This window comes from Geotrypetes seraphini, chromosome 2 (genome assembly GCF_902459505.1).
Source record: "Geotrypetes seraphini chromosome 2, aGeoSer1.1, whole genome shotgun sequence".
Lineage (NCBI taxonomy): Eukaryota > Metazoa > Chordata > Amphibia > Gymnophiona > Dermophiidae > Geotrypetes > Geotrypetes seraphini.
In genome coordinates, this window is record NC_047085.1 from 401,968,469 (window position 1) to 401,980,534 (window position 12,066).

At 42.0% G+C, this 12,066-nt stretch overlaps 1 protein-coding gene across 10 annotated transcripts in view; it reads right to left on the reverse strand.

Annotated features, from left to right (window-relative positions):
* The window catches only part of HDAC9 (histone deacetylase 9), a 1,077,926-nt gene that overhangs the window by 1,031,945 nt on the left and 33,915 nt on the right, over window positions 1-12,066 (reverse strand). For all 10 annotated transcript variants that reach the window (XR_004538111.1, XM_033930934.1, XM_033930932.1 and 7 more), the window contains exon 3: window positions 3,805-3,912. Coding sequence is in view for 9 of the 10 variants with exons in the window: in XM_033930934.1 (XP_033786825.1) it covers window positions 3,805-3,853 (49 nt within the window). In the remaining variant the exon portion in view is untranslated. The remainder of the gene's footprint in view (window positions 1-3,804; window positions 3,913-12,066) is intronic.

Consider the following 12,066-nt stretch of genomic DNA (forward strand, 5'->3'; position numbering starts at 1 on the left):
GATGCTTATTCCCAGAAGTTGGGGTTCTGACCTGGGGTAAGGCATCAAAAGAACTTGAGAGTGCAAGGGATAGTCAGAGGCATTGGAAGTGCAAGAAAGAGAACCATTTCCACACCTGTTGTGACATCAGCTGTGCTAACAGACTGCCAGTAATGCAGGTACACTTACCAACTCCTCTTGAGGTCATGGTAACTGCAGATACACTATCATTAGTCATGACAGCTAGCACATAGTACCAAACATGTACTAGTCACAGCCGGCCACTCCTCCACCTGCCCATTGTATACCCAGCTTCAGTCTACTCCAGCATTAAGAAGTTAATGCAAGATTTTTATCATGCTAGCTGATTTTGTAGCTCAGAAGACATTTGTACAGGTCTGTGCTAATGTCTAGCATGAAGTAAAAGCCACATTAAATGCTTAATTCAGTTTAGCAAAAGGGCCATATAATCTTTCAAATCTGTCCAAGACATATTTATTATTTTATTAGAAGTTTGACTTATTCAGTAACCCTGCAAAATGCTGAAAAATGGTAGCATGGTCTCATTTAGCTGGCAGGGCCCGTCTCAACACTTCACAATTGGCTTTAATTGGACAATTGGAAATTAGACATGGTAGGGGGGGCAGAGAGGTCACCCCCACCAAGACATGCCCAGGGCAGTCCAAACTTGCGACACATCACTTTCCTGAAATCATTCTAAAGAATTACAGTATTTTTAAAAAATGCGATGGAGGGTTGGAAAAACCACCTTCCTCACCAAACCCAAAAACAAAACGAATACAAAAATCCACCAATATGTCCATACAGATGGTGGGCACAATTCCACCAATCAACACCTCCTTTCCCTGAATTTGCCTAACAAGTTTGGCTTTACATTAGGCAGCCCCCAGCTCAGTCTGGGGCTTTATTCTTGTAGTAAATAGTTTTGCTGCATTCAAGGTACATTTTATGATACTTAGATAATTCTGAAGCTTCTGTTTTATGCATAATGTATATTATTATATTATCATTAATTGCAGAACTGCAACCTAAACAGAAATATAAAAAGCAACACTTATTATAAACTTAGAAAGCATGAAAACTAAACCACTCCATGGGCATTTTTTGAAAGATACTGAAGTAAAATTGGACAATTGAAGAACACAGCAGTGGCTTAAAATCAGTACATTAAAGATGGAAACAGAAAGATTGACTTTTGCTGCCCAAGAACAAGGACTATGCACAAATGTCATCCAGACAAAAATAGAAAAGACAAGCGATGATAATAAATGCTGATTGTGCGAAGACAAAGATGAAACAGCTGATCATATACTAAAATGGATACAGCAAAATTATACAGACTGACTACAAAATCAGAGGTGATCAAGTAGGCAAAATATTACACTATTTTTATGCAAAAGTAGTGTTGATTTCCAATAAATAACAACTACAGATAGTATGAAAGTATAGATAAAGTTATTGCAAATAACCAAGCAAATTTTTTTTTTATAGAACTTCAAATTCAGAGTGACTGACACCTAGAACATAATACACCAGATATTATTGTCATGGAAAAGAACCATGTTTGGTTTATTACTATAACCATTTTGAGAAATAGTAATGTGAAATGTAAAGAATTTGAAAAGGTCACAAAATACCAAGATTTGCAACTAGAAATTGTGAAAATTTGGGGGGAGGAAAAAAAAGATGAACAGCGGTACTGACTGCTGCCAGGGGGCACTGGGTGCAATGCCACCAGGACTCAGAAAAAATTTGGACTATCTAAAATTGGAATAAATTACAACAGCCAAATTTCAGACAGCAGCACTGTTGGGCACCTCACACATTTTTAGACAATACATTCATGATTTTCAGACTCTTGAGTAGGGCTTGAATCATGATAAAGGGAACTAGCCAACATTGGCTATGACATATTATTATGAATTATGGATAAAAATACCCCCCCCCCCCTTTACAAAACTGTATCATGGTTTTTAGCACTGACCATGGTCGCAACAACTTTGAAACTCATTCCTATGAGCGTCGGAGCTGTTACCACCGTGGCCAGCACTAAAAACCACGCTATGGTTTTGTAAAAGTGTGGGGGAGGGGGGAAATGACGGTAAGTACACATTTTAAGCTGATTCTGCCTTTTCAGTCAATTCTCTCTGCCACACTTTTTCTTAAAGGACTGTTTGTATTGTTTTAGAAGGTAAATAAAATAATGCATAGCTGAATTAAAAACAGATTAGACAAAAGCATCTATTAACTGCTTTCCTACACTTCTCTTGTCTCAGTCTTGGAAAGAGCTTTTTCAAACACCATCTTTTCACCACTTAGAATCCTCCAGACCGAGGTTGATAAATACTTCAAACATTAAATTCCAATGTGCTTTTATCAATTTAAATGACCCTTTGAAATGTTTCTTAATTTCAGATGTAACTGACAGGAAAACCAGCAGTTTGGGCACATGATTAAATGACATCTAGCCAGTTAATTTACATCTTTGCTATTTAAGTACACAATGTTAAGCTTCAGTTTCCAATGTATTATAATTACATTAACCACCCTCCAAAAGAACTAAAAAATAAGTTGCATATCCTACCACCGGTTTCTTCTAGTACTAACTTTAGTACTAGTAAGTATATTAATTGAAAGCTTTCAATCTCATCATTGAACAATATCAACATAGGCAAAACAGAGATACATGTGCTTTCACTCTGCACCATGAGTGGGTGACGGGTAAGAATAAAGTGTGAGCATCCAGAGAAACTAATCAGAAATCATAAACAAATGGATTCTCAGAAGCCTATTAAAAATAGAAAAGGAATGGAGACAGAGTAAGCTGATTATGCCATAATGGATTCATGATCTCAAATGAGTGGGGGCCTGGAGCGAACACGAGGAAGACGAGGAAATCTCTTAAAGCACAAGGCAGAGTGCAATGCAGAAGAGATGAAATTGTTTTCCAGAAAAAGGACTATTGACTTCAGCTAAGTACTTCTCTATAGAGTGTGCACTGTGAATTATTACAGTAACTTTGGATACATTGACTTTAATTTATCCTAAAGGTACTTAGTAGAGTGATAAAACAATGCAAATCGCTGAACCAATTACACAGGGGTACCGATGTGTTTCCTTTTAGTATGTATACCATTTCTAAAACAAATAAGCAAAAGGAAAAAGATCAAAAAATAACCTTCGCAGCCATTTCTGTATTGTGCACTAAACAAACATTTTCTTCTGTTAAAAGAACTGAGTCAAAAATAACTTTTTTTTTTTTTTTCATTCTGTGACTAAGGAAAAATATATTCTTGAATAAGGCTCATTATTTCATCTGTTGACAGTATGTCCTATATCTTCCTGTACCTAAGAGCATGTCCTTGTGCAAAAGAAACCTTGTGCTCAATTTGGGATTATACAGTAGATGCTGCAGTGAATACATCTGCATGATGAGATTCTCCACATAATAAAAAATTGTCCCCACAACAGCAAGTCTGGGTTAACGTATTTTTACTGTTCAATGAACGAAACATCAACATTAGAAAACAGTACTGCAATTGTAAAAATACACCATTCTGAACATATAAAAAAGCCTGGTTTTTGAAAAAATTCCAATAGGTCATGGAGGGAGAGGCGTGGAAGAACTCTTAATAACTTCATCCGCTGATATAGCCTACATCATCATATGAAAACTTCTTATACAATACATAAATCATTTTAAAATAAATCTTTGGCAACATGGGTCAATTCTGACAGGAGATAAAAGCAATCAGTATCTCCTAAATGGCCTGCCAAGGTACAGAAGAGAATAAAAGGGCTGACCTTGTTGTCCTGTGGAGCTCATCGTTGGAGAGGACATGTTGCTCAGCATTAGTGGAAAAGGACCAGCTTGTGGAATTGGCTCCAATTTGGATGACAAGAGGAAGAAACCTAAATAGTAAAAAATAAATGGCTTACATTATGTCAAGCATAAAGTTTATGCTTCACATTAGCAGTACTCGCGATTCAAATCATCAAGCTTCATCCACTGTGGTTTTCATATATGTCTAAATCTAAGATCCAGTGCTGGTTTTACCTCTTGGGCATTCTAGAAAGGAAGAATCCCTCTATAAGAATATAAGAACATAAGCCGTGCCTCTACTGGGTCAGACCTGAGGTCCATCATGCCCAGCAGTCCGCTCCCGCAGCGGCCCATCAGATCCAGAACCTGTATACTAGCCCTCTATCTCCTTTTCCTTCAGGAAATCATCTAATCCCTTCTTGAAACCCAATACTGTACCCTGTCCTATCACTCCCTCTGGAAGCGCGTTCCAGATGTCCACCACCCGTTGGGTGAAGAAGAACTTCCTAGCATTGGTTCTGAATCTGTCTCCTTTTAATTTTTCGGAATGCCCTCTCGTTCTTGTAGTTGTCGAAAGTTTGAAGAATCTGTCCCTCTCCACTTTCTCTGTGCCCTTCGTGATCTTCTAAGTCTCTATCATATCCCCTCTAAGTCTCCGCTTCTCCAGCGAAAAAAGCCCCAGTCTCTCTAATCTTTCAGCGTATGAAAGGTTTTCCATACCTTTTATCAAACGTGTCACTCTCTTCTGAACCCTCTCGAGTATCACTATATCCTTCTTTAGGTACGGCGACCAATATTGGACGCAGTACTCCAGATAAGGTCTGAAGTTGTCCACTCAAGAACCATTAATGTCCCTCTCTCTCGAGTATCTCTGAACCTGAGCATCAGCATCCCATCAGACCTTCCAGCTCTCTCTGGACTAGTAACCAGCATCTCATTCTCAGCACCGTTTAATGATATTCTTGGTTCCTTTAACCTTCCCAATCTGTTGTTCCTCAGTGCTCTCTTTAGGGATCTAACAAACCTCAATGTAAGTTCAAAATAGTGGACTTCTTTCACTAAGTGAAGGCTTCCCTGGCCCTTACAGTCCACCCCATAAAATCCAGGCACTATCAAGGAAATGGAGACAGGCATCTCATCAATATATAATTTGAAAACAACTTAGATAGTTTCAAATGATGGGCTCCTTTTACAAAGCCGCGCTAGGGCCTTAGCGCGCGGAATAGCGTGCGCTAAATTGCCACATGCGCTAGCCGCCATTGCCTCCTTTTGAGCAGGCAGTAGATTTCCGGCTAGCGCACAATAGAGCGCGCGCAAATCCAGTGCATTCGTTAAAACCGCTAGCGCGGCTTTGTAAAAGGAGCCCTATATGTGTATTAATTGGCTTCATCCATTTAGGTAGCATTGCTAAACATCCATGTATAAGTTTAAACAACCAAATTAGACATTTCAAAATTATTCCTGCTATTTGACTGGCCCACTTTACTGTCTATTTTACATGTCTAAAGGCTAAATAGCACCACTTAGATGTAGAAATTTTAAAAATCCTGCCCCTTTTTTAGATAGGTTATTTTGACAGTTATGGGCCCTTTTACAAATCTATGGCATGAAATAGTTTTAGCACACCCTTATGTGTGTCTTTTCAGTACACTAAGGGGAGGAGTAGCCTAATGGTTAAAGATGCTGACTCAACACCCTGAGGTTGTGAGTTCAATCCCAGCTTGTTTCCTGTGACTCTGGACTAGAGAGTTGCGCGGGGACAGAAATCCCACCCGTCCCCACCCATCCCTGCCAAAATCCCACCTGTCCCCGTGAGGAATCCCACCCATCCCCACAAGGAATCCCCTCCGTCCCCACCCGTGCCTGCGAGGAATCCCCTCAGTCCCCACCCATCCCTATAAACTTCAGAAATAGTTATTTCATTTAATTATGCTACTGAATTAAAGGCTCTGGTAGAAATCCATTTACAAAGTATGTATTCTTCCCAATTAATATTTCCAAATTAATAAAGTGTGTTTGCTTATTTGTAAATGGGATTCTACCAGAGCCTCTAATGTAAATATAAAATATAAATACTCAGCTGATGAGAACCCCCAAGCTGTCAGCTGAGGACTTCCTTTGCGGTTGGCCGAGGGTCCCTTTTGCCAAGCTTGGCAGGCAGCAGTAGCGTCCCTAAGTCACAGATGCTGGCACCTCAGTGGCTCATGGATGTTGCCAGTGAGTGCTGTGCTTGGTGGAGGGGAGTTCTGGCCGTCTCTAGAGGAGGTCCTCTGCTGGCGGTGCTTGGGGATAACCACCAGTCACAGCAAGTGTCAGCAAGTACTTCAACACTATAGAAATAAAACCAGAAATTCATTTCCTTTTATTTTGAACACAATACAAAGACATCTGCTATATAGATTTCCCAAAGCTAACATATTTTAGTCAATAAATTCCGTTTTTTACCTTTGTTGTCTGGAGACTTATTTTTCCATAAAGTTGGTCCCAGTTTCTTTTTTCCGCTTTCCCATCTTCTGTAAATTCTTCTGTTGCTGACCATTGGTTCCTCCTACCATGGTCCAGCATTTATCCCTTTCTCATCTTTCATGCCTGCCCACCAGCCCCATGCTCAACATTTCTCCTTCTATCACCCCTCTCCAGCACCATGCCACCTCTCTTCCTCGATTCCCTTCACCACTATGTCCAACATTCCTCTCTCTTGCATCCATTTCAGTCTGTCCCACTGTTCCCTTTCCACCACAATATTTCTCCCTCTCATCTGTACCTCACTCCCTCCCTATGACCAAAAATTCTCCTTTCTTCCATTCCCATGTACACAACCATCTCTTTCCCTCCCTTCCTCTCTTCCAAGTTCATGCCTTGTGTCCAAAAACGAATTCCCTCCCCCATCTCAGCATCTCTTTCCCTCCCTTCCTCTCTCCCAAGTCCATGCCTTGTGTCCAAAACGCACTCCCTCCCCCACCTCAGCATCTCTTTCCCTCCCTTCTTCCATCCTCTTTACCAAGTTCATGCCTTGTGTCCAAAAACACACTCCCTCCCCCATTTTGTGTTCCGCTTTTGCCTCCCAGCCCTCATCTGCAAGCAAATTACCAGCAACTTTCTCAGCCAAATGGAGCTCGAGCTGCGAGGCTCATCTTCTATTTCCTGCCTGCACTGCCCCAGCACACATAGCCGACCGGAAGTCTTCCCCGATGTCAGCGCTGACGTCGGAGGGAGGGAGGGCTTTGCTTTAGCCCTCCCTCCGACGTCAGTGCTAACATCGGGGAAGACTTCCAGTCGGCTATGTGTTCTGCGACAGGGCAGGTAGGAAAAAGAAGACGAGCCTCACAGCTCGAGTTGTATCGAACCCGGCAGGATCCCCACAACCCTAGGAGGCATCCCCACGGGATCCCCGCGACCCTGGGGGGAGTCCCCATGGGATCCCCGCGATCCTAGGGGGCGTCCCCACGGGATCCCCGTGACCCGAAGGGGGAACCCGAGGGATCCCCGCGGGATTCCCGTCATCCCCGTTCCCGTGCAGCGCTCATCTCTGGACAAGTCATTTAACCCTCTTGCCCCAGGTACCCCAATTAGATTGTGAGCCTGATAGGACAGATAAGGAAAATACTTCAATGTATTGTAAACAATTTTGGGTGAATGTCTTCATGAAAAAGGCAGTTAATTAAAAAAAAAGACTAAGGCAATTTCTTCCACAGTCAGAAAACAGTCAATTTTCCAGTTTAATGGCTAAGCACTAATGTTATCATTAGTGCATGGCCATTAACACAAATTAGTGTATGAGCCTACTTTGATTGAGCAATAGGTTTAATCAGGGCTGATATTGGCAGTCAACACCTCACAAGTGGACCTTTCAATTGGACTTAACTGAAAGTTAGGCACCTAACTCAAAAAACGCAATTCTATAGAAAAGTAGGTTCCTAGTCCAAAGTGCCTACACTAAGGGTGCCTTTTATTAAGCCGCGCTAGCGGGGTTAACACATGCGACTTTTCAGCACGCGTTAACCCCCACGCTGGCCTTAAAACTACCGCCTGCTCAAGAGGAGGCAGTAGCGGCTAGCACGGCCGGCGGTTTAGGGCACAGTATTATGTGCGTTAAACCGCTAGCGCGCCATTGTAAAAGGAGCCCTAAAAGTGGGCATGGTTAGGCCTTTAGGCTCTGATATCGGCACCTAACTTTAGAAAACCCTGGCATGAATTGGGAACGCCTCAATATTAAGATGATGAGCATGATTCTATAATGGGCGCCTAGGTTTTATAGAATCCGTGTCGATATCGCCACCTAAATTTAGGCGGACCCTATAAAATCAGGGCCTAAGGGCTTACATGGTATCTGCATGCTAACTAGTTAGTGTGTTGTAACGTGGCTGCACTAACTGGTTAGCACAAGAATGCCCCCTCTCTGCCCTTGAAACCAAAGAGTCACAGAGTCCACAGACTAATAAACCCAAAAAATGAGTATATTAAGAGGTCCGAAAGAGGTATCAGACAGCCCTACAAACCAATGAAGTTTGAGGGGGATACACTCGGAATAGCCACGGAATAGCTATGGGGGCTTCTCTGGCTCCCTCCTTAGCTGCCTTATATATGGCAGATTTGGAGGAGGGCCAGATTTATCACCTTCCCGGCTACAAAAATGTGAAAATCTGGATGAGATTTCTTGATAATATTTTTTGCATCTGGACTTCTACTGAAAAAGATCTGATTCAATTCATTGAAGCATTGAATGCTTTGGATAATAACATCAAATTTACAGCGACCATTAAATATCATGAGATTCTGTTTCTGGACATTCTAGTGAAGAAGATGGGAGGTACTCACCTTCATACCTCTCTGTATAGAAAAGATACAGACCGTAACAGCCTCCTACGCTTTCATAGTTTTCACCCTGAGAATCTAAAGAAAAGCTTGCCTATCAGCCAGTTTTTGAGGCTGAGAAGAATTTGTCATTCCACAGATGATTTTCGGGTGCAAGCTAGAATAATGAAAGCGAGATTTTACCAACGTGGATATCCCTATGCCATAGTTCAAAGTGCTTATAAAAGAGCTAAGCATGTGCATAGAGAGTGGTTGTTACATGAGACAAGCAGGGATGAAGATTCTCTGGACAGGAGTTCTCCACCCTTGCCCATCAGATTTCACAGATCGTGAAAAAATACTGGTATATCCCTAGGTTGGCGATTCCCACCTTGGATGATCACCCAATTTGCTCATATAGGAGAAGAAGAAATCTGGGTGAATTTGTAAACCATAATAAATTTCAGGAGAGAGGTTTTTCCCAAGGTGGGAGTCACCTCCCGTGTGGCCAATGCCAATTGTGTAGTTTCACCATATCTGGGGAAAATTGGACCCATCCTATTACGGGGGAGATATTTAAAATCAAACATAATACCACCTGTAACTCTGATAATGTTATATATGTAATTCAGTGCCCCTGCCCCAAGCTATACGTAGGCAGAACGACCCGTCCTATACGGGTTCGTCTTACAGAGCACAAATCCAGAGTTTATACTCGTAATGAATCCTCCCCGCTTGTCCGTCACTGGATAAGTTGTGGCCACACGTTAAAGGACTTGAAGTGGCGTGTTCTAGATCGTATTATTGTAGGGTGGGAGGGTGGGAACACTGCCCGGAGGTTAAATCGATGTGAACTCCGGTGGATGTTCACTTTAGACACTATGTCCCCCAAGGGGCTTAATGAGTCTTCCGATTGGCTAGCTCAATCGGACCTTTAACTTCGTGCTGTCTCTTTAAATGCAGGCTAATCAGTTTTTAGTATGATCTGATGAGTTCCTCCCGGATATGTCGTCATTCAGACGGGGGTTTTTAAGTCCAGAGTTTGGACGCCGCGGCTTGTCTTTTGATAAGCTTAGCGGCGGTATGCAGAGTATGTTCACCTTAGTAGGTAAGCTAAGATATTGAAGCAATAGGAGAGTTATGATTTTAGTAGTAAAAAATTCTTTAGTGGAATGCTAATTATGATGTTTTTCTGGGTTTCAGCTTTCCCCATGTCGCCTTGACAAAGAACACGAAATGCGTTGGCGTTCAGGGGAATGACATCAAGGCTGAAAGCTAAGTATTTATAATATAGCTCCAGCAGTAATAATGTCAAATAAGTAACAAAGTAACAAAGAAAAAGATAATAAGATAAAATTAAATAAAACAGAATAAGAATTAACACGGAGGAGGAGATACTGTGGGGTATATGAAGAGTGTATCCCCCTCAAACTTCATTGGTTTGTAGGGCTGTCTGATACCCCTTTCGGACCTCTTAATATACTCATTTTTTGGGTTTATTAGTCTGTGGACTCTGTGACTTTTTGGTTTCAAGATATTTCAAGCTATTATTAAGAGGAATTGGTTTGTTAGACCCTCTCTGCCCTGACAGGCCCCCTGAAAAATACAAGAGTAATTGGCACATACACATTTTGAAGTTACTGCAGGATGTCTGGAGTGATCCTGTAGTACTCTATTTTAGTTGCATTAGGTATGCAATAGCACTTAATACAGCTTAGTAAAGAGGTCCCTAGTTTTTATTGCATAAAATAGGAGCCTGTGCAAAAATAGAATGACTTGTGCTATAATAACCAGAGGTGTAGAGAGGGTAGGAAGCACCTGGGCAGTGGCACCTCCCTGTGCTCTCCTCTCCGCCCCCCCCCCACCAGTCCTTTTGTGGCCCCCCACTGCTCCTTCCACATGCCCCATGCCACACTCACACCATCCCGTTCCCTGTACCTCTTTAAATCTTTGCCAGGCTGAGCAAATTATCCAGCCTGCTGCTCGAGCCGGCACTGGCTTTCCCTCTGACATCACTTCCTGGCCCCGCAATCCAGAAGTGATTTCAGAAGGGAGCCAGGCCAGCGAGTGGCAGACCGGAGAAGTTGCTTGCGCTGGTGAAAATTTTAAAAAGGTGTTGGGGGTAGGGAAAGGAGAGCGTGGCATGGGAGGCTGAGAGGTGCCGGCACCCCCACCAAGAAGGCACCCAGAGAGGCCCTTCCCCCACCCCTTACTACACTACTGACAATAACCCATCTTGATGGGAGCCCACTTTAACAACTTCCTCCCAAAATAATACTGTGCATGACTTGTGGTCAATGGTAGGCCACATTGATAATGTCCCCGTGTGTCTTTATAAAATAGGTTTGCGCAATGACCTCTAGCAGTGCACAAATGCTATCATCTAATCTTTTATTTGCTCCAAAGAAGGTTCAAATATATGTGCATGCTCTATAGCAGGGCTGCCCAAGTTCGGACCTTGAGATCTACTGGCAGGCCAGGTTTTCAGGATATCCACAATGAATATGCATGAGAGAGATTTGCCTGCACTGCCTTCTTGGTATGAAAATCTCTCTCATGCATGTTCATTGTAGATATCCAGAAAACCAGGCCTGCCAGTAGATCTTGAGGTCCGGTCTTGGGCAGCCCTACTCTATAGGATAATTTTATAAAATTTGGAGTAATTTCTATGGTTTCAAGCCCACATGCTGTGAAACAGGAATCTCTCGTACTTTATCTTGAAAGGGCTTTGTTTGAATAGTGAATCAATCGGATTCCTGAGGATTAATCCACTGCCAAAACACGGACTGTGTCGAGTCCCATATTATATCTTCCATCATCATCCACATTTGTAAACTGTTTAGAATCTACTATCATAAAGAATTGTTCATATAATAAAATTGTGTGTATTCATCCAAATACCGTGGGTTTTTATCCCACTTTGTTTTGCGACTCTTTTATTGTAATTCTAGAAGGAGTCACCCAGTGTTAGGTAAAAAAAAAAAAAAATGTGCATAAATGCTGGCATTTATGTGCATGCCTGAGCATATATGCATGTAAATAAGCAGTTTCAAGCTTAAGTGGTATTCTGTGCACACGTGCTTATAGACAATGCTGTGTACTTCATGGGTAAGCATTCACAAGGATGGAGGCTGGGTGAAGTGTGAGTACTAGGGTTGTCCATGGTAGTATGCAAAAAAAAAAAAAATCAACCTTGTAAAATCTTGTCTCAACAAGGCTTATTTTTATCCACTTGGAATGTCTTACGAGTGTGTCAAATTTCAGCTTGATTAGACAATATTTAGATGTCACCCCAGCATGAACTGTTTGCTTTTGTGCTGTGTATGTAGGTGATTGCACATCATTAGTTTGTGTGGCATCATCTAGTTTGTAATCTGCACCTGAAAATTGATCAAGTTAAAATCTGGTACTCCTAGTTAAAAGACTTCCCATATATATGTGTGAGGAAG